At 35.1% G+C, this 26,522-nt stretch overlaps 1 protein-coding gene across 4 annotated transcripts in view; it reads left to right on the top strand.

Annotated features, from left to right (window-relative positions):
- Positions 1-26,522, top strand: part of LOC113492110 (thrombospondin type-1 domain-containing protein 7A-like) — an 83,644-nt gene that overhangs the window by 49,832 nt on the left and 7,290 nt on the right. For all 4 annotated transcript variants that reach the window (XM_026869424.1, XM_026869425.1, XM_026869426.1 and 1 more), the window contains exons 3-15: positions 19,850-19,943; positions 20,969-21,073; positions 21,846-21,991; positions 22,239-22,370; positions 22,928-23,151; positions 23,666-23,771; positions 24,132-24,340; positions 24,585-24,780; positions 25,065-25,219; positions 25,306-25,418; positions 25,568-25,677; positions 25,858-26,043; positions 26,378-26,522. In XM_026869424.1, the coding sequence (XP_026725225.1) occupies positions 19,850-19,943; positions 20,969-21,073; positions 21,846-21,991; positions 22,239-22,370; positions 22,928-23,151; positions 23,666-23,771; positions 24,132-24,340; positions 24,585-24,780; positions 25,065-25,219; positions 25,306-25,418; positions 25,568-25,677; positions 25,858-26,043; positions 26,378-26,522 (1,921 nt within the window). The remainder of the gene's footprint in view (positions 1-19,849; positions 19,944-20,968; positions 21,074-21,845; positions 21,992-22,238; positions 22,371-22,927; positions 23,152-23,665; positions 23,772-24,131; positions 24,341-24,584; positions 24,781-25,064; positions 25,220-25,305; positions 25,419-25,567; positions 25,678-25,857; positions 26,044-26,377) is intronic.

Here is a 26,522-nt window from a genome sequence, read left to right on the forward strand (position 1 = left end):
TATCAAGTAAACATGAATAACACGTATTATTATTCCGAATACAACCTCCCCTTATTTCATAGTCTCCGCGTATTTGCTTCAGGAGTCTGGAGCATTTTATCGTTCGCACCGCGGACGCTCACGCCTGTGGAGCAGGAGATATAGCCCCCCTCCTACCCCTTACATCCCTCGGTCCCCGCCATGCCTGGGGGTACTTCCCTCGCCCCCATATCACCCGCTATAATCGATCGACTCTCGCCGGATACAGTGTTAAGGAGACGTTCAGTTTGTTTAAATATTATCTGTTTAAGTTTATGTGGGAGCGTTCGTGTGTTTGTTGTGAACGCGTGTTGTTGCGAAATGGAAAGTAAGTTGACAAAAAATATGCACGACAAGGATTTTTTTGGGGAATCAGGTTGTTTTTCTTTGTATTTTCTTTGCTTTGTATATATAGGTCTTTTAAATGTTACTCTCACATTTTAATAATTACAGCTAAACTTCAATGAAAACAATTAAAATACTTTACTCTAAATAACAGAAAGCCTGTACCGCTTGTAATAAATCATAAGCCGAAACTTGTTTTACAAGCACGAGTCTGTAGATGAGTCCATCAATATTTTATGTAAACAGTAACAAATGTTGCTTGTACCTTAAATTATCATAATTTGCACAAAGTTTACGGAAGCCCTTAAAGATACTTCATAAATAAAACCACAAAGAACATTAAATTATGTAAAATGCTTAAATTCTTCCTTAATGTTAAGCTAACTCTTCAAAACAAATATTTTAAGTATTTCCTGTTTTTTCCCCTAAGATGATTTGAATTAATTTAATTCAAACGCCATATTTTAGATCGTTAACTGAAACAATTCGGTAAAACTTCCAATGAGGTTCTAAAAGTAGTTGAGCAAATTGGTTTTTAATCAATTTCAAATTAAGAAGCCTACAGTTCTGTTAACAATAGAAAGGACTCAATAAAAAGAAAAAAATATATAATTAGTGCATGTAACTGCCATGTTACATATTGTGTGAATGTTTACTGACCATTACGACAAGTTTCAGAATTAATTCAATTATAATGATATAATTAAAATGTTACTTATTTCCGTTGCCATAAGTATTCACCTTAAGAGTTGTTATACAGCCGCCCGACCAACTCTGTCTTCGTGTCACAGAATCCGATTAAACCGTATACTGGGGTCTTATACGGGATGCTAATAAGTAAATCATGTTTTATAACGTAAATTAATGATGCGGGAACTGAGGCATTCGTTAAGATTTATAGATTATGTATTTCATGTATATTCTATATATATAATACAGATTTTGTTGTACCGTCGGATCCTTTAATATATTGCTACTGTTACAAAAAATTTGTATGTTGGGAAATCTTAACATATTGAATAGAACTTAATTATATTGAAATTTTAAAAAAAGTAGGTTTAAAAAATCTTAACCACCACGTTTTTTTAGATTTTATCAAAATCGTTCCAGCCCTTTATTATAGGCCAGGTAAAACTGGTCACAGAATTTAGTTTTACTTAGTTTAATTTTACTTTTATGTTTTATGTTATGTTCTTTTTTAACACTAGCATGTCTTTGAAGGCAATTTGCCAAGATATAAAACTGAAGGGTGAAATAAAACATGTGTCTTACAGTAGTTAATTTATTATTCGATAAAACTACAATAAATATAAAATCCATTAAATTATAACTAGGTTTCGATGAATCTAGTTCTGAGCTCAGAGAAAGACTTATTAACGTTTGTATTTATAATGTCAGTGCATTAGATAATCTCGCCGTGGACTCTAAAGAGGCCAGGGGAGCACAGCTGCCTTCCGCTCTAAGCCGTAGTTAATAACGCACATGAATTAACTAACACCAGTCTCCACAAGTTCAGCGCTATTAAGTATAGGAATATTTTATGTTCTTTGTTGCAGTATATTTCTGAAGAAAGATGTAAAATATAACATAAAAGACTTTTTCAGCAAATTTTCACCAAAAACTGTATTATTAGTCATTTAAGTTAAATATTATAGTAGTTTATAAGAACGTTTTATATTGTATTTTTTTATGGGCCTTTGTTGCCTGAGATAAAGGAATAAATCACGCCGTTGTTACGTCAAATTAATAAATAAAATGGTTAAATGAAAATATGTTTCATTTATTTGCAATTAATATTAGTAATATGAAACGAGGTCCACGAGAATGTTACTTTCTTCTATACACATTCATTAATCTTCTATCGCGCATCCCGTGATTCATTGGATTTATGATAATACATGGATATTATTTGAGACAAGGATTCAGGCCAATCGCATAATAATTATCAATTAATGTATGATTAGAGGCAAGATATAAGCGCCACTAATTAATATTAATATTGATTGAGTCTTCTCTTTGGAATAATGCAGAAAATTGTATTATTATAGTAAGAATTAAAAGAGAAAAACATTTTAATCCGATTTCTGATTTGTTTGGGGTAAACTGATACCTAAATGATTCAGGAATATTTCAGCATAACTAGGATAACCTTCAATGAAAAATAAGTACTAATTAGTTAAAATTACCTTACCAACGGTTAACAGGTATCGTATCGAATCTTATGAATTAACCATTTCTCTCCAATCTTAATTAGAAATACATAGCTAACTCGTTCAATATCGTACATTGTATGTACTAGGTTATATTTGCAGAGTAATGGAAACATTTCTGTGAAGGCTGTGTGTGTATTTATTCAGGTGTCTGTCCGGTAAGGGCCTGTTCCCGGGGGTGTGGGACTCCATTACTAGGATTACACAAAGTTATCCCAACTTATAATTTGTGTAAGCTGACATTATTGTACTGAGATAATGTGGGCCCGTGGACTAATACAGAAAGATAGGTATTATTTACCTGTACTAAGAATAATTTTATTAACCTTTACGTTTAAGGATTTTGTTATTTAATTTAATTTAATTAATCATTTATTTCAGATTTCAATACAATTCATAAACAGTACCGAAAGACATAATAATCACACAATTTATTCATCATCATATTTAAACAATTTAGTCAATAAATAATACAAAAAACCATCATACAAAATAACTCAAATTCAAATAACATAATCATGAAAAAAAACTAAAAATAAATCAGAAAATTAATTTGTTAATAATTATTTTAATTACCTCACGGTGAGCCAGATACATAGTTACGACAGCCTGATACTGATACAATATCCTACTGCCCGTGTATACCGCCCCAGCATGGTTTTCATCAATTGATATTGAATCGGACAATCATCACGTGATGCTATCATCCTCATGATATTTGGATATGAGGTTTTAGTTAAAAAGGACTAATTGGTTCAACAATCTTCAAGTTAAACTACATATACATAATTCCAAAATATTACATGAGTTTCAGTATAAAACACATTCAATTATGCTAAACACATTTCGAACTGACAGAATAAAATTATAGAAACGATTTGAATTCGATCTATTTTATTAAAACCTCTTTTTAAACCGTAAGCCATTAGCCGAGAGCTATAACGACGGAATGTTCCTGACATGAAAGTTGGGTATTTAGCTCTTAAACTATTTGAACGTTTGAAATAACATCTGGAAAGGTCAGATCAAGCATTCGATATCACAGATATCTCAAAGGCTTTGAAGGCATTGTCGGGTAAACGAACCATAGAATAGACCCTTTGTTATCAAACTAAAACGTAAGGAGGTCAAACAGACGTAAGGATGTTATCTATTTTCGTATCATTTTCAATAAGGATAATAGCATGTTTTGTCTGTCATTTTATAGAATTACTAGCTGTTGCCCGCGACTTCGTCCCCGTGGGTAGAAGATATAAGTTATGATTTATACCTGCCTTGTTTTTTTTCACATTTTGGCTTATAGCCCAAAGCCTTCCTCGATTAATGGTCTATTCCACACAAAAAGATTTTTTCAATTTGGACCAGTAGTTCCTGAGATTAGCGCGTTCAAACAAACAAAGAAACTCTTCAGCTTTATATATTAGTATAGAGTATAAATTTATTGTTGAGATAAAAGTACATTACCTCAATAAATTTGTTTTTGTATATAAAACTGAGGCCGTTTAGAGGGTTTTCAACCTAGTTCTTGAAATAGAAAACGTTTCTTCGGCTGGGAAATACAAATAATTCTAATAAAACTATACTGAAAATAGGACCAAAATACCTTAGGTCAAACATTAATTTCTTTTTTTTAGTAAAATCAAACCTTATTTCCAGAATATAGTGAAGAGTTTACATAAATTAAAATGGTGTTCTCTATAACGCGAATTCGAATTAAGCCCAAGAAAGCCCCACTTACTAAATAATCAAATGAACGGTTGCCTACAGATTTCGCCTTGAAAAATATTTGAGGAAAAACCCTTTTAAGTAAAAGTGGGGATTTGAAGAGGAGATTAATCTGAAGACGGGAATTAAATTGGTGAAATTATTAAGACGAATACGCTGTAAGGAAACCGTGATTATATTTAACTATATTTTTGGGGGGAATAACTCCGTTTGCATTTGAATTTGTATATATTGTACTAGTGTAACGTGAGCGATTTGCAAAATAAAGTTGAATTTTGATGCATGTATATCATGACATTCTTAAGTTTTCATTAACTTCTAACTTCGATTTCATAATTTAAGTATGTTCATAAAAACTTTTTCATACTCTAATATTAATCCTTAAACTATGTTCTTATACTAAAAATCTCTTCTAACTTGCCACAACAACTTCGTACCAGGATTTAATGATATCCTAAATGATGCAACGGTGTATGACGTCAATATTTATTGTTCCTTGTTTGCAAAAGTAACCTCCCACGGCTCCCACTTTTATTCAACTAAAAAGGCTCCAGAATGCTAAAGATCAAAGTGAATTATATTTTTTTAGGTTTTACATATATTATCGATATTTTATAGAAACACCGCAAATCCCCACTCGAATAAAATGAAAAGCTTTTTCCGAGGACAAACAGAGAGCACTCACAGAGGGAACAATATGTAAAGACCACTCGCTCGTCCAATATTTGACGGTCACGAGTGGTGCTTAACCCTGTTATTCAATTTGTACAATCATTTAGTTACAACCAAGGACTAAATAAGAGTCTGTTGTTGACTATAGTTACGTGCTCTTATCTGTAAAAGAAAGCTCAAAATGAGAAAAGTTTTGTAAAATGCAAAATAATGCTTTAGAAAAATGAACCCGATCAGGTGTAACTCGGACTCTCCATTCGAAGGTTTCCGTACAAATAGGCGAATTATATAATTATCATCAAACCCAAAAACGTATTTGTCAAAAAATATAGGACCGTAACAACCGTTACTTAAAGTCGATGTTTATTTTGATAACTACAGTATTTGTTGTTATAGTCGCAGTAGAAATACATCATTTGTGAAACTTGAACTATGAAGCTATCACGGTTCATGAGATGCAGCCTGTTGATGGACGGAAAGGCAAACAGACAATGGACCGCCAGTAATAAGGTTCCATTTTTAACCTTTGAGTACGGAACGATCGTCAAAGTTTTTCACAAGAGAGTTTTTATATTTTATATTCCCTTTTAAGAATCTCTGTAAAAAGGATTGATTTGCGTCTATTCCAGAAAAAAAAAACATATCACAGAATCCGCTTTTCCAAAAAACCGGAATATTCACTTCCACGAGTATTACAGCCATTGCTTTTAGTTAAGTAGTCTGTAAAAAAGGAACAGCTGACGTCACTCAAGACTTTTATCGAGCTTTAAAAGTCTAAGGAATCCTTGTAAGCAATAAATAATGATAGTACCTAACTCCACTGATGTTACAACGCTCTTATTACAAGGCAATAAGGTTGATATTCGAATCTCGTCACCACCTTTGACGTGCGGTCGAGGGTACTATCTAGTTAGGTCAGGTCTTCGCAGTTTATTTATTAAACCGTTCAGTATCGGACAGTGTCCGAGTCTTTGAACGTTTACAGCAAAATACTTTTAACTTTATAAGACTTTTTTTATAAAATGTAGATCTTTTTTATCTTTTTTCTTACCTTTGTAGAAAGTCGAACTTTCAGTTGTTAGTAAGTTGGTAGTTGTGTTGTCTGAATTGACTTTATAAATTTAATAATGTGAAAAGTTAAAAAGTATATTTATTCTGTAAGATAGTTTTGGTGAAACGATTGTCTGCGTATCGGTCATTTTGTTTCAACCCACATTCTTTAAACCACAACTATCTAGTTTACTATCAGCGCCAACAATAACAGATAGGAAACTTACACGCATATATACATATATAGAAGGAAATTACACCCACACTACTGTCACAATTTTCCATTAAAATTATTAAAAGCTATAAAGAAGCTACACTATCGGTATAAAAGCTAGTTCGTCCATAAGGAAAAACAGTTATAATCTCCGTCGACCGCCATAACTCAGTGGGTCACGTTTCTTACTGCTGATGTATGCATGAGTGCGATTCGCTCTGATATATGAGCACAATCTCCATGGCAACGAATCAGACAGCATTTTCCACTTAAGGAAACATCCCAGCCACTCTTTGTCAAGCTTCTTTAAAAGGTGTACCTACGCAATAAATATGACCTCATATTTTCTTGTTGAAATGGAATATAATAATAATAGAATAAATTTTACCTCGTAGATTTATTTATAGCAATACTGTTATTTCCAAGTATTTGGCACTATTTGGAAGTAACAGCCCGGAGCTTTATTATATTTATCAAACTGATGAAAAATACACAATGACTGTGTACGGCCCAAACACTGTTGGTATGAACTCCCACGTAAAAACAAATAACAAAAGACTACACGTGTTGAGTTCCTTAGATTTATAGAGGTCATTAACATGTCCCTCATTCCCACATTCATTGTTATTTTACACGTCTTTAGCTTACTGAGAATTAATAAATCTTTAAATATTAATGACTTACCTACCTACCGTGATCCACGGCATAGGCATTTTTAAGAAATACTGTTTTAATTTTAAACCTTTCAGCTAGTACATCTTGGGTATTTTGATCTAATATCTGTAACTAATTCAATTTCGAATCACTTATATAAAATTCCAATACAAGAACTTATTTATTTTTCTCAAGGCAAGGCCACAAGGAAATATAATTTCCTTAGAACGAAATCACAGATCACGTTGATATTACACATCATAATCACTGATTCCAATTTTCTTCTTAAATGGAAGTTCAATTTAAATGGCATCTGACACGTGTCTCAACTTCTGCAAAAGCCAAAGATATTATGCCAGCCTGTTCACACAGAACAATTTAAAAAATATCGATTCCCTCTTTTCCGTTATACTATTCTCGACTTTAGGTGTTTCAGAATTAAGTATATATTTGTATTTCATGTTCTCGTGAAAACACTCAATTGTTGGTGTGGATGTAAGCGGCTTACTCTGAGGAAGAACGAATGATTGACATAAGTATCTGTTATTTTATGCCCCCTTGGTAACAGCGTATCTTCCGCAGGTGCGTCAGATATGTGACGTTAAAAATATAAGACAGGAAAAATTCAATTATGGAGCGAGCGTAAATTCATTATGAAACGTCGAAGCTTAAGATTTTTCCGATGTTTCCATGTTCAAACACATCCTATCTGATCCAGTAATTTTGATGGTAAAAGCATAAACTTATTTGTTTTGTTTTTACTATTCGTTGTTAGGCGAAGATTTACCTATTTTAACACAGTATACCGATGGTCTACGATCGTCAATTCTTATTATACTTGTGTAGATAATCAACAAACACGAAAATAGTTTAATGGTTGTGGTTTTCTTTAAGTGCCTAGACTAGAAAAGTAAAGCATAAAGCATTGAAATATCGAATGTTAGTAATGATTTATTTACTTTTTCCACATTTTCCATTAGTAACGATAATGTCACAATAAACTTTATTACGCTGGAGTATATGAGGTAAAAATAACCTAAAATGACGACGAAAAGATTTATTTGCAGCCGTATCATTAAGCATCTCTAAAAGCCTTTTGAATAGATGGTAAACATAAAAGAAACGATAGCGTTTTCTGTTGTGTATGGCTCATTAGAGGAACTGTTATTTGTTATACCTATAATAATTAAAGCTATCTTTGTTACGTGGCGGTGGTAATTAAAATACATACATACAAATACACACACAACACCTGAATAGATACAGAAATATTTAAAGCTGCTTTTGTTTCAAACGTGGTTTTAGAATACCGTACGAAATGGGTAAAAATGGGAAAAAATTCCTATTAAAAAGTATCCCCCTGGCCGTCCATCTGGCATGCTAGCTAGACAGTTCAAATTATCGCAGATTTACTTATGTTGCCGCCACAACAAGAAACAATAAAAATGAAATCAAGACTAAGCTACGAACGGTTGGTTCGTCATGATGGGTGACATTTTTTTTCCGCAAATTTGTGTCGCGAGCCCAACTCGCACTTGACTGGTTTTTAATTCACCCTTTTTCAACATAAGGTAATCCTGCTGCCTTTTACGGGTTTAACCGCTACGGTGTCCGCCTCACCCACAGCCCGAGGCAAGGGATTTACTCTCGCATTCACCACGCCCCTGGTTACCACCCCAAAAAGTCAAAATATTCTTAAAAGCTTACAAAAAGTTTTCTTTTTCGTTTAGATTTAAAAATCTTGACTTTCAAAACATAAATTAAAACCAGTTGTTTGGTGATGAGTTTATTCATATAAAAAAATACGCACGGAATATCGTTCAAAAGGTTTTCCTTAACAAAGGGCTGCTGTATTTATCCGATTCGAGGAAAAATGCACATAAAATACTCCATTTCATTTGTTTCAGCATGCTTGTTGTGCTGTACCTACATGCGAGGGAGTATAAAACGAGAGCCGAAAAGGCCAAACTGTGCCCGATATATAAGAGCCTCAAATATCAAGGGTTAAGACCGAATAGGAATATAACAATGGGTAAAATATCGCATTACCGGCCAAGGGTAAAACGGATATTTCATACAAAATAAATATGTCCGGCTTATGGCCGAATTTATGGACAAATGAATAAATCATACCGAATCGTTGGCGGTAAAACACGGTAAAAAGGAATTTATGTTTTCTTTCTTTTGATAAGGTAATGCGTGTCACTAATGCGGGGTGAATGAGGCTCGTCGGAGTGGATTGTCGCATGTGTACGTGCTGTTTTTGCTTCATTATACTTGTATAATGACCTACATAATGAGTGTAAATGGACCTATTCTCTTTTGATGTAGTTTGTTCTTTATTGTTCACACACATTTATAACTTGGCAAGCGCGGGTGTTTGCTCAACACTTCCCTAATAAATGATGTAATAGAAGTTTAACATTTAACCACCAATACAGGAAAAAGAAACAGTATTTCCATAAACAACTTTGATTAAAATAAAACTAATATCAAAATGTGAAACCGACACACCACTCAGTAAAACTCTCGCTACCATTTATAATTATACAAAATCCAAATATTTGTTTCAGCATTCAGTTTGTTCACATTGCCAGTATTCCATCCGGACCTGCACGAAATAATTTAATATAGATTGAAAATAAGTGCACAGTCGAGTGACTGTGTTGACTGAAATATATTTTATAGAGACAGAGTTCACTTTATTTGTTTTAATATGGTAATACTAGGCAGCCGAATAAACAGACAAATACAAAGTTTTTGTTGCCCAACGAATGCTGTTAATACTTAGTTACACGTTGTTTTCTAACTAGTAATTAAGACAATCCAGGAAAACTTTTTGGAAATATTAAAGTGATTATTGTCACCGTTTTGTTTACTGTTAATTAAGTAGGCAGATAGTTTCATGTCTAACTTATTTTACGTTTATTTGTATTAAGATGACAGTTACCTGTGATTGTAAGACATTTTTAACGAACATTTCTACATTTCATTTTGAATCTTGTACAAAATTTCGAATAATAATGGCTTTGAGGAAACCGTCTCGAAATATTCTTTGACAGTAATTTATTTTATAGAATACGGGACGAGAGTTGTTAACCATTGATCTGAATTCTTAGAAATGTATTGTGTGGGAAGGTCATTATTATTTTCGTTACAAAAAGACGACATTACAAAAAGGGAAATATATCAATATTTCTTTATGCAATGTTTCAACATAGCGCAGATTTTTTTTAAGTGCGATATCTTGCCATAAGGATCATAAAGAGTATTTTAACATTCTACAAAAATCTGGTTAGTCTAAATTTTAATGAAAAGCTTTCGATACACATTCTGTCTCTCGACTTTCAATGGGATAAACGAATTCTACTACTATTATTAAGGCGAAAGTTTGTAAGTATGGATGTATGGATGTTTGTTACTCTTTCACGTAAAAACTACTGAATGGATTTGAATGAAACTTTACCACAATATAGCTTATACATCAGAATAACAAATAGGCTCCCTTTTATCCCGATTTTTGGAATAGTTCCCGAGGGAAAATTTAAAAGGTGTGTAAAAGCTATAAGATCACTAAGGGGTTTGTTTCCATGGAAACGGGGACCACCGAACGCTGTAAACTGAAGTCCACGCAGACGGAGTCGCGGGCAACAGCTAGTACAGAATAAACGAATGTCATATTCGTAGTTTATTCGTAGTTATCGAACAAAACCATACGTGCTCATACTTCAGCTACAACATTTTGCTTTCCTGACCATCCACTGATTTTCACACTAGATTTCTTTTATCACGTAACGTTGAAATTTAAGATGGCCGCCGATAAATCTGTTGCGAGCGCGGGTTCGTTTTTTACCGCGCTCTATAAATACTGGTGAAGCCACCTTCAGTCAGGGTTAAATGACCCGTTATCAATGTGGGTGTTACGTTGGCCCAATATTGGAGCTAACTGTTGGATTAACTAAAATTACGTATTTAGTTTAAATGTCCTGTAGCCTTATGAAAGGTTTTCACTCAATAAAATTGATGATAATTGTTTTTTTTTTATTTTCAGACACATTTTCAGTTTAGTTTTTCGTTGTCTGGTTTACTACTATTTTATTCTCTTCTTTTTCTAGCTTTTAGGTAATTTAAAAGTTGAATTTACAAAAACTTTAAAAAGTGTACAATATCTCTGATTTAGTAAATAAATAATTTAAGCGTCACCCGTCAACTCTTACCTAAACTTCACTTAGTTAGGTTTGAGCATGGACCTAATTTTGGTACAAAATAGATTCTATCGACTTTTACAACTTTTAGTATATAATCCGGTTTCGTAAAGGTCACTGACCTCGTATTGGAGGCAGTAGCCAAGCCAAAATTGGAAAAGTTTTGTTCTAGTGAGATTCCTCTCGCGAGAAATCATAGAGATGCCACGAAAAGTTTTAATAGACTCGAAATAGACACCAAAAGATCTTGTTACGTCGAGTTTTTATGAATAAGTTTATGCACAAAAAAAACTCTTTTCAATAAACATTAAGCCTTAATTTTTTCATTTGTAAAATTTATAACTTTATAAATACTATCATGTACCGATAAAACCCAATAATTCAACTTTATAAATCGTTTTTCTATCAAATGTTTTCAAAATTCTTTTATAAATATCTCTGGATTTAAAAAATGATTTAATTTCTAAGAAATATCGCAATATCTGTTACCTTGGTCTGGGCGACCGTTTAAATAACGACCCTTATTGAAAAATGAGAGATAATTCACTTTCTTTCCGTTTCCAATTTACCTTAATCCCCTCGGTTGGGTGGCGATTGATCTAACTTGTGATAACAACCTCTTTGCAGGTAACTCAGAGCAAGATGCTCATAAATAAGCCTGTTTGAAGATTTGTTGAAAGTATAGGTACATACTGACATACCCAAACAAATTTTTCAAACATATTTTTTACGAACGTGTTTTTTTTTGTCTGGTGAGTTGTTGAAAATACACATGTCCACACAATTTTTTTTATATATATTTTACGAATGTGGAGTTTTCCCACTAACAGTAACCCAAACTTATTTTTTGTTATTGTAAGAAAATTTTAGTACCACACAAAGATTAGATAAATAGTAATTTTACAACAAAACATGCCACGATAATGGCTATAGTTATTCGATTCGAAAAAGATTGTCTTTCCTAATTTTATTAATATCAAATGACCGGTTACAAAAGTGTCAAAAGCTATCGGCTTAAACTATCGTTCCTCCAGAACAACGTCTATTATATCAATCCAATTTGAAGCTCAGAGGGCTTACGAATATTTAGTACATCAGTCAGCAGAACTGAAGCAACTTAATTCTGTTCAGGTGTAGAGATGTCGATTGCATTAGCGGCGGTCAGCCTGCGGCGGGCGACCGCTTAGAATGCTTCCCGTGTTGCGCCCAGCTTTATTACCGAGGGACGGCCAGCATTCTAAATCATTGAAGCATACTCTGACTACAAATGTTTAGGGTTTGAAATAGTTTCATTTTATATAAATTGTTTTTTTTTACTTATGAGTGCTACCTACTGTTCCGTAGTTGTATTTTTATAAATGGGTCGTTTAACTTTTCACGATAATAGCAGTAATATATTCATATGTTAAGGTATCAGCTATATCGTAATAGAGATTCCTGATCAATACAAGGATCGAGCAACGTTTACATAACCTCGGTATACCCAAAGATGAACAGCCCTGACGTAATTTAAATATCTTATCAGCATTAACCGTCGCACAATACGGCGAGTCTCGAAGCCTCCAAGCTTAGCGGGGTTCAAATTTACCCAAAGCTTGTACTTGGGGTACGTCTGTAGTTCTGTGCCAAGCGTTGGGTTACAGTTGTACCCCAATAATCCGCGCTCTGCTTCATTAACGCGTCAATTGTCTTAATGTACGATCAGTTCATTGAACTACGCCTGCCTTATTGGGTGCTTATTGAATGTTCGTAATAGGATTCAAATGTAGATTGGAACCTTTGAATTATTGTTGAATTTGATTTGTTAATGTTGAGATAACGTGTTTAATGATTAACGTGGCCTGAATATTAAATCTGATTCTAAAGGAAAATTTAGATAAAGATATCAATTGTGTTGCATGATTTTTTGTTTTTTTTTTCGTATTACTCGTAATTGTATTTATTTATTACAGGTGTAAAGCAAGCAAGCTTATTTTATTCCTAAAACCGAACTTTAAGGACAGTTATACAATAGATATATATGCCAATATACACTGAAACAATCGTGTAAACTTGTAAACTGCTCTATAAATTGAGGTGATCATTTTAATTGATTTCACCCTAAAGTTTCCTGACGTTAATAGGCACTGGGATATTACTTACAAACTTGAGACTAAGTTACAGGTCAGGTTAAGGGTATAACTCTACAAGCAGAACAATCAACGTGATCGATTGTTTCTCTTAACAAAACTACTTGCCGATTTGTTTATGGAATAATTGTTCGTACTAAGCGAAAATATAATTTTCAAACGACTTCAAAAAGATGGTGGTATGAGGTAGTCAATACGCCTGTATTTTTTTGTTTTTAATATTTGTTAACTTCAAACTGGGTGAACCAATTTCAAACAAAATTCGACTCTATAGTTTTTATTTCAAGTCGGTTGTATATTTTTGATATTTCAATGATTGCCAGAAGCTAAACCGATTCAAGTCTTAACTTGAAGTACCAAAGCTTAAAATTGAATGCAAGTGATGAAGTAATTACCAATATATTTGCGAATTAAGTCTCTAATTCTATAAAAACATTTACCAAAATAGTTATTACCGCCTTGTCAGTCGTAATACCTCAAAAAAAAACAGTACTAAACAAAGCTGAATTTCGATTCAATAATTCACAAACATAAAAGGTATTAAATCGACTCAGCTGCATCACACTAACAGGGTTCAACACACTCGATATACTAAAAGCTCACACTTTTACACAATACGCCAATCTAACAGCTTAACATGTAAATTACAGCTTTCCGATTTTACATAAATTACGTAAATGGTACACTACACATGTAGGTATGTAATGCATGTACGTATGAATGTATGTAAATGAGGGTGTGCGTGTCACAATGGCGCTTGTTATCATGATACTGCGTCAGATTTCCAGCGTGACAGATTATTAAATACAACTTGCCTGGTCAGAGGCCAAATTATCTGTTTATGGTTGGACATGCAAACTTGGTACTGGAACGAAAAAGTTTAAATATCCAATAAAGACTATTCTACTACACTATATTACTAAGATAAAAAACAATTGACTGTCATCTTATCGAGTCCATCTCTACTCAATATTTTTGTGCGGGTATTATCATAACTTAAATTTGGAACTCATCATAACGTGCGACTATGTCATTATAGCACAAAGGCCTTAAAGTAAGTACCTACTTAAAATAAAATAAATATAGTCAATGATTCGTGCCTTTAATAAACGTGAATAATAAAAATAATTGTTGAAGATTGCAATTTACTTGTTTACCGCACGTCGCTCGACACGACCTCTTGTTCTGGAAGTACACTTACTTAGAGAGTTCGAGCGCACTGAAAAATATGTTTTTTGTGATTTATTTAATAATAAATGTGGAATTACTGTGTATAAATAATATGGTACAATAAGAATGCTTAAGAGATGTATTTGGTACAAAAATAAAGCAGCTATTTATCGAAATGAAAACACATCTAAAAATATATTATTACACTAATAACGTCTATATCACTGTACTCCTCCTTGACGGCTGTACCGATTAGTACAGTATACCATATAATAATATAACATAGTGTAATACGAACCCATACCTTATTATACTTATCCTAATTCAATGGCTCTGACCTTCCTTTATTTTACGATGTCCGGTTATCGTTTGTGGGCGTAACTTGATCCTATTTCCTCGGCATCAACATATATTTGATTGTCCCTTCAAAAGTTTATCTAAATAAGAGAGAACCTTGCGTGTTTCAAAATTAATTGAACTTACTCGGAAAATAAATCTGTATTCGTCCTCGCATAAACTCAATTTTATTTTAGAAGACACCAGACTTTATTACTTACAAAAAATATATTATTTTCCATTATCGTTAAAGGTTTAAGATTGTATCATAAAATACCATTATTTCTCTTTAGACTACGACTCATTGTCTGGTTTAATTCTGAAAATCTGCATTTCTATCCAATGCTAAAACAAGGCTTTAGAGCTATAAGTAACTCCATGCGACAGCTGGAATATTATATTCTCACTAGGAAATGTTACATATTGCAGGGATATTCAAACGCTATCTAGCCTAGAAATAACATTACCCGTTCTCGCCGTGCGGGATTGAGCGCAGTATTTGTATGCAAATGGAGTCTGATGGTGGGAAACCGTGGGTTATGAGATCGGTCGACGTATTACATTGTCTCCGAAGTTATAATACATAAGACCTAACTCTGTCGGAGACTCTGAAGTCCATCAATGTCTCGGGCACCGATTTATAAGCTTGATGAAAACGTTTCGTTATTCGTCGAACTTTTATCGCCACTGATTATTTTTAGAAACTTTGCGAGAGTTAAAGTTTATGTTGTTTGGAAATGTCATTAGACTACTTTATTTGAAAATTGAAACTTAATAATGTAAAATTATACCTAGGGTTATTTTCGAACGTAATAATCAATTTCCAAATATATTAAGAATTTGAACGAATTACGGTCCCTCCGTTAATTAAATACACAAACTTAATCAAATTTATTGAGAAAATGACTGTTTTCAATCAACAAGCACTTATAATAAATTACTTTATCGACGGCGCTCGCATTAATTTGATGAAACCCAAACGGAACTCTACAAATGACTTTTCTCGTTAATTTCCTTCAAACCGTTTTGTATTACTTGTATAATAATTTATTTTGGTATTTATTAAGGCTTTTGTAAAAAACATCATCGTTTTTCGAAGAAGTCAGTTCTTTTTTGGAATTTAACAATCCATACATGAAATCCTAAACGTAAAAATTGTGAAGAAAGCATTGAGTAGGCCTACTTAACATAAAATTCTTTGTACATACTTAATCATGTTCAGGAGAATATTAAGTCGAGAACCTGTATTCGAAAAAAAGTTAACGCTTTGGATAAAATATATTCCTGTACATTGAAATATGTACGTCTAATTTAAAATGTTCTTCACACGCCATCTTGTGCACTTAGGTGCCTCAAAGACGTTATCAATGCTCCGCAAACTATGGAAAACATACAGAAAAACGTATAGCAGACGTACATACCTACAATTACATTGATTCAATGAATAACTCAAATAGCTAAATTCACGACAAAACTTCAGTATAGCATCTAATACATTGAAACCTAAACTAAGACAAAGTTAGATGTATGCGCGGAAACTCCGAATTGTTCGCATCCAAGACGCTGAATGTCCTCGACAATTGAAATCACAATCAGTTAACCAAGTTATGAAGACTTTAATCTCGCGTAACTTCGGTTGTTTTACTAAAAACTTGTGACAGTTGCCTCAGTTGCTGTATTATTCAGCCAGTTATGAACTCATGGAGTGAGATCAAGAGGAATGAGAAGGACAAATTATGTTTTGGTGTTTACACCTCCTTGTTTCAAGCCCAAACGCCAGCTGAAGACGAATACCTCATTCATGAAAGTCGTTGGTTCATTACAATTATGAGAACCTTGCTGTGTGTGTACCTGTATACCTTATACTGCCTTTACTCTCGAATGGCTTGCGGTCAAATAGCCAGTAGCTCTATATAAAATAAGGTAAATACCTGAACCTAGTGAGACCAAATACCGCGACATAATTTGGAAAAGGGTTTTATATGCAAAACGGTTATTTCCCTTCTAAAAGTATAACAAACTTAATAAAACGTTAAAACTACCACAAACGTGTTCACCAATAAACAAACCAATCCAATCACACATCGCAAGGTGGAAATAAAAAATAACAAGCTTCTGGCAGCACAAGTACTCTTGTGTCAATGTAAGAGCGATAAAGATAACAAGGTTGCATAAACAGATAGTATCGCCCGCCCCTGAATAATATAAAAATAAATATTGCGAAAAAGTAGGTCACTAAAATGCTTTGATCATAGCTGAATAGAACATACCTCGGCCTTCTTTGTTGATACAAGTTATTATGCTAAGAATAATTCCTTTGCCTGTTATAAAATTGTCGAGAACGTTGGCGGGCAGTTTCTTACGTAATAACACGCCTTCGTTATTCACGCCAGAGGAATTGTTGCGGGGAAAAATTGCTTCTCTTAATGACATAATGAAGTTATAGATTACTATTTTATCATTATTACGCGGTTTCATATAAATATACTTAAACGCTTTAGGGTCCTACTCAAAATTTTTAAAACTTCATTGTAATATTGAGGTGTGTTTTTCATTTCATTTTTCATAGACGAAAGTTCACACGCTGTACAAAAAAGAGAACCGTCAAATCCACAACAACTGAGAGTCAATAAACTTATACTTATTCTTTCCGAGATAAAGACATCTTCCTATGAATATCCATCCAATCGCCAGTATTAACGCGACCATCGCCGATAGGTACGCCCAAGGCACGATTGCGCGGATTAACGCGTACCTATACGCTCACGATCATGCAACTCTACTTGAATTGTAAATAATTTCACGGTTCAATGCGTATAAAGTCGAATCTACGCTAGTATAAATTGCCTTAATAGATTTCAGTGAAGCGAAAACAAAGCCTAAGTAATATTGCTTTTTTTCCTGAAAATTCTTAGCTTGGTATGTGCTAAGAAGCAAGAATACAGTTTCGCTAAATATTCCCATTAAAGGGAACAAACAAATTGTTCTCGATTTAATTCAATAACGCGCACTTACTTAATCAGAGAAGCCGTGTTCAGCATCTAGCTTCTGACAAAGAGTAAAATAAGACAGAACTCCTTGTGGAAATAGTTCATAGACATTAATGTTCTCCCAGGCAAGGAAACGAAACTAAATACTTTTTTTTATCATTTTAGTAGGATTACAAATTAATAGGAGTATACATCAGACCATTAATGCATATTGCGTGAATGAAAACCCTCAGTTATCTAGGCACACTTACATTTTCCTGATAAATATATAGTAATTTGTGTGAAGTCGCCTTTATGGAGACTCTTCCATTTAATCAGATTACGGCGAGATTTTAAATAGGTTCCCTCACTGCCTGCCTTAATTGTATTGATTAAATTTTCATTATTTTTTTGTCTGGTGTTCAGACTTTTAATGAAATTAGGTATCCTGACGGGACAGCGATGAAAAAGATCGCTGGATATTTTTCACATTTTGATTTTTGTATAGAAACGGAGTAAAGATGAAATAAGAAGATTCCAGGAATTTTAAACGAATTCGATCACGTAGCTAGAATTGATGAACCTTGAAGTCACGGAATTATTTTAGGACTTCACGAAAAATGTTTTGTCTGAGATTTTATTTGTATAATGTGTAGGCTTATTGAGACTCAATATTAAACTTATTAAATAGAAGAATAAATCCAATAATTCTAGCCTCATGGTTCTAACTACCTATTAGATGTATAGGTATCTGGTATAGATACGTCAAACATTATGTTATGAGAAAAATACATTCACATGCTACGAGTAGCTTACAGAAATGCAAAAAGTAGCGTACAGTAGCCTCACAACGTCCCATTAACACCAATACATTCATTCTGACAAACAAGTTGTTTAACCAATGTTTGTTTTTCTCGTTCATTTCCCCATCACATTTGTGTAGCCTTATGTTATGTTGTACATAATGTAGGCCGCTTGCCGCGTCTCCAGTGATTAATGTTCTACTGTATTTACTATGTGCTAAGCTATTACGTCAAGTGGTTCCAGACATGTTAGAATTTAAGTATGAATACTGTATAATAACTGGTGGCAGGTTTGAGGCCAACATAAGATTTTTATTTTTTTGTTAAAGAACCAGGCTTGATTTATTCATTTAGTGAATCATATTATTTATTTTATAACATTACATTAGACAAACTTACAGCTAATAACAAAGCATGAAAAAGTTTATAGCGGAACTAAAGCCAATTAAAAGTTCCCACCAATAGAATATTTCCAAAAAAAAACAGAAAGTAAAAACAATTAATGTTATCGTAATAAATAAAAACCATAATTTTACTTTGTAGATAAATATTTAGTTAAATTTAAAATATACATGAACAACAAAAATTACCTCAACATGTGACCCATATTTCAAAAACTACAAATTCTGTTAAACTTCCGCGTGAGCAAAATTCCACGTTTACGTTGTTGGCACACTGAGTCAATTCTCGGCGGGGCCTTACAAAGTCCCATTCACCATCTGCCTCATATATTCAATTTCGCACTGTTTCACTTAAACTGCCCTCGACGGCTGGAAATTCAATTTTCAAAATTAAGTCAATGCACCCAACCATGTTTGCTGAATGGGAATTTGAGTATAAATTCCATTTGATTTCTGAAACTACGATGTTCACTTATTTAAATGTATTTTCGCTTGGTTCTTAAAATTAAATTCTGTGCTTAGCGAAATGTTTTAATGCGTATGCACAAACATAGTTAAAGTGTTACGTATTTGCGATTTGTGTTTGCAATATTATATGATACGTTATTAATTAAACGCCACATGTGCTTTTAAACTATATAATGATTTCACGCATTATTACTGTTCTCTCCATTAAAATTTATAGTGGAAATAATTACTGGTATTATATTGCTAGATACATTTAAGTTAAACTGGCCAGTAAAAGAAAAAAGTAAAAAAAATCGTATCAAAGCTTTGAGATGACAAATTCTATGAATCATTATCATGATCCTGTCTTTTAATAATTTACAAAGAATAACATATTTTCTTCTTATATAAATCACTTTAACTTAGTACCCACCCAACAAATTCACAATCGAATTGCTTTCAAAACCCAATTCTATAATAACGTTTTACTCTTGTTTGCAGTGCCATCAAACGACGACTACTCTATCTACGTGGGCAGATGGACTGAATGCAACCCCCTGGGCGCGGGGGAGCACGCCGCAAGGACTATAGAAAGGTACCCACACAAACATACAACCATACATTCCGCTTTTACCTTCTACCTTTGAGAACCAGCTATTATAACAAAAAAGAATATTTAAGATGGTATTTTTCTGTTGATGCTCTTGTGTTTTTAGGTAATACGTACCGTATTATTGAGGTACCGGTGTCTGTTCGTCTGTCAGTCTGTCACCAGGCTGTATCTCAGGCTGTACCGTGGTAGACACTAAAAATAGAGATCGAAAATCCGCTTTTATTTGTTCGTTTATTGGTAAAATAGAGGTCCCACTGTAATCGTTTGAAGTAACATTCCTAATAGGGGAAGCGAGATTGCCCTATACGACTTGTGGCGCGCCTTTTACTCACACTAGCAAAAACCTTTAAGGGGCACTGGTATAACGCAGAAAGTTTTCTCGTCGACTTTCTTATAATGAAAACATCAACAAAATATACAAATAATTTGCTAATATAGTGCTAAGACAGTGCTCTTTAGAATTTTAAACGAAATATCGAAAGCAAGTTCTCCATTTTTATTAGTTCATGTAACCAAGGTTTACCTCTTCGTAGGCGTCAAATCAATACTCGCTCTTATTTTTAGCTACGTTGAGTATTATGAGTTTCCTTCAATAGAAAATGTTTTTAAAAAACCACAATACGTTCACATTACAATGAAAATTACGTTTGTTCGTATTGAATTCAAAATCATCCTTGTACTTTAGAAATATATAATTCTAATGATCACATTAAAATAAATAATACCTTAATGAAACTATAGATTTTTATTTCCAGTATGCCTGAAAAGGCACTGTAGAAAAGTTATGAAATACATGTGTAAGGACTTCAAACAAAAGCCTTTTCCCAACTATGTTGGGGTCGGCTTCCAGTCTAACCGGATTCAGCTAAGTACCAGTGCTTTACAAGGAATAATAGGAATATAGTAGGAATACTTTACAAGGAGCGACTGCCTATCTGACCTCCCAAACCCAGTTATTTGTTTTGTTTATTTTAAAGTTTTCTATCAAGAATATTTTGTTCCATCAGATACATTCGAACGGAGACTGATTCGCTCGTGCACACCCCCCGTCTTGGTCTGCAGAGACGTCAAGTACAATGTCGCAAGAAGGATGGGAAGTTCGTGGAATCCATGTAAGTTTGTCTGGTGTATTTTAATTTAAAAGTATTGTAAATTATAACCTTGAAGGAAACTGTAATTGTATATTTTCGTGGTTAAGACATTTTACGAATGTTTTTAAATGCTCGAGCTCTAAATACTTGCCTCCTACTAATGAAACATATAGGTAATGTAACCAAGCTCATAAGCACTATTACGCTATACGGTACTGAAATTTCGGCTTATAATATTCAAGACTCCATAGCCAAGAACAACTCCATAACTCAGATTATATCCTGAAATATATCCACTTTAAGAAGTATTATAATAACCTAATTCCTATGTAAAGCGAAATATGTTAAAATTACCAACTCATAAATTCTCCACACACTGGTGGCGAAATGTTTCATTATTCACATTTTGTGAAAGAACTTTTATATTCTGAAAGTTAGTGGATCAAGCAGTTCAAGGCTTGCATTCTTACGACAGTTCGGAAAGTGGGTCAGCACGTACCCTTATTGATCTAATCCACTTGGCCGTATAAAAAGTTTATGATATGAGTTATGGCGACGAAGAATGCTGCATTTTTCATCTCAACGTCACGTGACCGTGTCAAAAGAGGTTTAATAATAAGGTTATATATTTATCTGAGATGTCATATCTAGTAGCCGGTATTAAGTGAAATGATCGGTTTTCTGTACCTACTTGGACTCTTAGCATTTATAAAAGGTTCTTAGGTTAGTCGTTTGTTATGATTTTATTTAATTATCGAAATATATCTTAATGCTACAGTTGATGTATGTTCAGGTACTGCGGAAATGCGCTTGCCCAAATAGGCACAGCTCGCGTGTGCGTTATCAAAGAAGACTGCGTATTGGCTGAGTGGCTGCCATGGAGACCAAGACCAGATGGCGCCCTCGTGAGGACTCGGAGACTGAAACGATTACCACAAGGTTTGTACTTTACAATAATACTTACTAGTATTCTTTACCACACTTTATACTGTTTATTTTTTCTCAAACTTTATTTCTCCTAACCTTTATTGCTGTGAACATTTTACTTAAACCAAACGATAATTTTCAGGGGCATGACTTGAGAAAGTTAAATCATAAAGAGTGTTTTATGTGACATCCATGTATTTACATCAGGTAGAGTCAGTTTAACCGTGACGAATTTTAATCTAGTCCTTAATTAATTCAGGAGGTGGCAAGGAATGCGACGTGGTGGAGGAAGTAAGGCCTGCTGCACTAGAGGCCAGCGCTCATTGGACCCCGGGGCCGTGGGGCCCTTGCCGAGTTGCTATCGAAATAGGACATGCTACTACTTTACCTGGTAAGCAAAGCATGGTGTGAAGACAATAGGTCATGACTCACTTGAATTCGATCAGATTATAATTCAGAATGTTTAACAAGATCGCATGTTCATTGGAATTAAGACAAAGGCACTTTTTTTTGCTTTTTCAAAATCAGACATACATTGAGTTTTTTAGATTTCAATGAATTACACTCAGACTTACATTACCAAAGTAGCTTAATTTTGATGAGTAATGGTAAGCATCGTCATTACCATTGTTGCAATTCTTTTGAATCAAATGATTAACTACCATAATTACCAGAACTTGATAAACTTCACAAAGATTTAGTACCTTTGTGAAGTTTAATCAAGTTCAATCAAAGAGATAATGATATTACGGATAAAAGAACATTAATAATAAATTATTTTATTGGTTCTACAATTTCAAAATCAAGCTTCTCACTAGCAGTTAATTTGTTCAACTAGTGACGTAATTCCTATATATTATGTATTTTCTTTAAACTTTACTATAAGGGTAAAAACGGTAAAAACGGTGAAAAAAATCGCGTTTAACAAAACCTCTTTAATCTAAACAGATGCCCCAGACAATGATGATGATGCTGATGACAATGACGCGATATACGATGACGACGATGACGAAGATGACGACGCTGAGGACGAAGGCAAGGCGGCGCGGGACGCGGGCTGCGGGGGAGGGGTACAGCGGCGTGACGCGACCTGCGTGCGCGCTGACGGGAGAGCCCTACACCCTGCCCAATGTGCTCATGCGCCCATGCCGACATTAGTGCAGCCCTGCGAGGTAAATGTTTATGCTGTTGCTTTTGATAACCACAGTTGTATGTACTATAAAAGACTTAGATCATATTATGAACACTGCATCTGTGAAAACAGAATTAACAATGTTATTAAAAGAAGAGTCAATTAAAAAATATGAAATTTCACTTCCGATGAATTGCCATGAGCTGGAAACATTGTCTATATTACTTTTTCTTTGTATGTAGGGAAACTGTTTTTATGATGTTGGATGATAAGGTGGTCTGTTTTAACCTTGTTCTGTTGTACACTAAATCTACCGTAGTCTACAGTCATGATCATATCCTATAAAAATCGAATAATGACTCACGTCTAAAATTCATGAGCTACAACGAAGGTCAAAAACTAAATTTGGTGACTCATAGATTGATTCAAGCTAACTATAATTTGATAATAATTTAATTGAACTTTGAAGTAAACTGTTCTGTGAGGAATGTGGTGAGTCATATGAGTCGTAATAATTATGGAAGTAAATTAATTTTATACAATTTTGTTTGAAGGTCCCATGTCCACGTGACTGTGAAGTTGGAGAATGGGGAGAGTGGGGTGCTTGTCAACCGACCGACGGATGCCCATTGTATCCCGTACAACAGCTTACTACTACTGGTAGGTAGTATACGTAAAAACCCTGCAATACCTCTGACTAAATCCAAAACGATTTTTAATACGCCTGTATACGCACCACAACTGGGCACAAGCCGGTTTCCGTTAAGGGAAGATGAGCATTGATCACCACGCCAAGTCATTGCAGGTTGGCGATTTCAGATTCCAATCTTTGAAATCCAGCTTTCTCAGGATTTTCTCCTTCACCGTAGTGTAGTTATACTACAAGTACATATAACTTTGCAAAGTGTATTTGCCTGCGTTGGGATCGAACCTGCACCTCGTCCATACAAATCCATGCATAAAACTACGAGGCCGCCATTTAAACCAATCAATCATAGCCTAAATCGTCTTGTAATTCAGGTTACAGCGTTCGTCGTCGTCGAGTGATATCAGCAGCGTCAGGTGGTGGAGCGCCTTGCCCACCTCTAGAAGAGAAGAGAACCTGCAGCACTCCTCGCTGTGCGTCCTGGAAGGCGCTGCCGTGGGGACCCTGCGTGTTGTCCCAGCCTCACACGTCTTGTGGCCCGGGGAAGAGGAGCCGAGAGCTTAGATGTGTTGGACATGATGGGGTGAGGGACTATTCTAAATCTAAGTAATAGTCTAATTTTTTACTTACTATAATAAGCCTGGGAAAACATTTGCGATCATATAACACTCCAAATCGATTCGAAGGTGGTCGACCGGTCATGAATTATGGTCATCCTAATACAGCTAATCCTAATGCACCAGCCGGAATCTTTTATGACGTACTCATAAACTTCGTACTCGTACGAAAAACAAATACAACACTATACATAATTAATTTCGCTACAGAAGGAAGCTCAGCGTGCATGGTGCAGCGGCACGGGCGCGCCTCCTCGCAGCGAGAGGTGCCGCATCGCGTGCGCCGGCGACTGTGTGGTGTCCTCCTGGGCGGCATGGTCTAAGTGCTCGGCGCCGTGCGCGGCCGCCGCACACCCACGACCGTTCCGGACGAGGCGGCGGCACATACTGGCTCATGCTTCTCCCAGTAAGTTGAACTTTACAGTATTGAATGTAAATGGGTTTTTACAGATTGAGTGTAATTGGGAAGTTTACCTGCCCGCTCGGAAACTCTAAAAGTCCCAAGAGGAAGTTCTCCTCTCTAGCCTTTGCATCTATCAGTTGATGTCTACTCCTGCAGGATTTCATAATTACAGAAACAATTAATTAAAGGAATTATTTCGTTGAAATAAAATGCTGAAAATATTTTTATACATCTTAATAGAAAAAAAGTGGTTATACTAATAGAACAAATGTCTATTTTTATTGCAGATGGCTGGCCATGTCCTCCAGAAGATCAGCTAATACAGAACGAGACTTGCAATACTCATGCGTGTGCAACATACTCATGGCTCGCTACACCCTGGGGTCCATGCGAACGTAGGCGACAAGACTTCACACCGGTCAATAACTACACCGAACTATTGGTATGAGAAAAAATAAAATAAACGTATAAATTAATCATTTTATTCAATAATTATTCTCATTATCCTTCCACACTTAAACATTGCAGGATGGAGAAATGTACAATGAAAGCGATGATGAAGAGCCATGCATAGAGGAAGGCGAGATGGTGCGAGACGTGATGTGCGTTCAGAATAACGCGGATGTTGTCCGAGAGGCTCTGTGAGTACCCTGTACCGGGTTTTTAATATATCTATGCCTTTACCTGATTAATCGCCAAGCAAAGATATTTGGACTAATTGCTATGCTTTCACGTTCGTTAAAAATAAATACCTTTACCTCTACTCAACTGCTAAATTGTAATATCACAGGTGCGCTCCCCTACGGCGTCCAGCATCCCGCCGAGCTTGTACAGTGAGATGTCGACGTGGGTGCAAAGTCGAAGCTTGGATGCCGTGGTCACCTTGTCCGAATACTTGCGGTAATTAATTTACTTTCATTTTTTTTTTACCCGAGTTCCTCTTACATAATTACACTATATTTTTGCCCATGTAGGGCAATTCCATTATGAAGGTTTCCGGTTGGGTCCGAAGCTAGACTTTCAATCCAGATAAACCGTTGCAACATTTACCTAAGTTTGATCACGTACTGTTTCCTCCAGAGCCAGGCAAGCAGGTCCGCGTGCGCGTGGTTGTAGGCGGGCCGAGCTGTGGTTCACGCATGGAGACACGCGCGTGCCCGGTGTCGCGCACGTGCCGCGCGCGCGACGCCGCCTGGGTGCCCGGCGACTGGAGCACGTGCCGCCTGCCGCCCGCGCAGCGCTGCGGGGAGGGATACCGCATACGGAGTAAGGACACACTTAATAGACTGAAATATACAGACGTAAAAGATAACGCTGATTGCTTAAACCGCATCATATTTTCTTCTAGATTTTATTTTTAATTTGCACTAATAAATCTTATTATTTTTAAAGGTGCAATAGGAAGAAATGATTTTTTTCTTTCATATATTAGAGCTAATGAATTGCAAAATACAAAAAATAGGGGAAAGTAATTAAGAACGGTGGTCAGGTGAATCGTACATGGCACCGTTGATTGGACTTACAAAGTATCGTCATTGAAGAAGGCTCTCTCTTTTGCTAATAGATAGGCTTCAATAGGTTAATAATCGTAACGTTCTAGGTATCTGGTGTGGCTCTGAATCGCATCGCGTAGAAGCCGGCGCGTGCGCTGGTTTGCTGATCCCTCGCAGTGTCGCAGCGTGTCGCGTCACATGCGAACACACCGCCCCCGTGACTTGTGGTCTTATATGTGCCGATCCTCTCAA

This window comes from Trichoplusia ni, chromosome 3 (assembly GCF_003590095.1).
Source record: "Trichoplusia ni isolate ovarian cell line Hi5 chromosome 3, tn1, whole genome shotgun sequence".
In the NCBI taxonomy this organism is placed as follows: domain Eukaryota; kingdom Metazoa; phylum Arthropoda; class Insecta; order Lepidoptera; family Noctuidae; genus Trichoplusia; species Trichoplusia ni.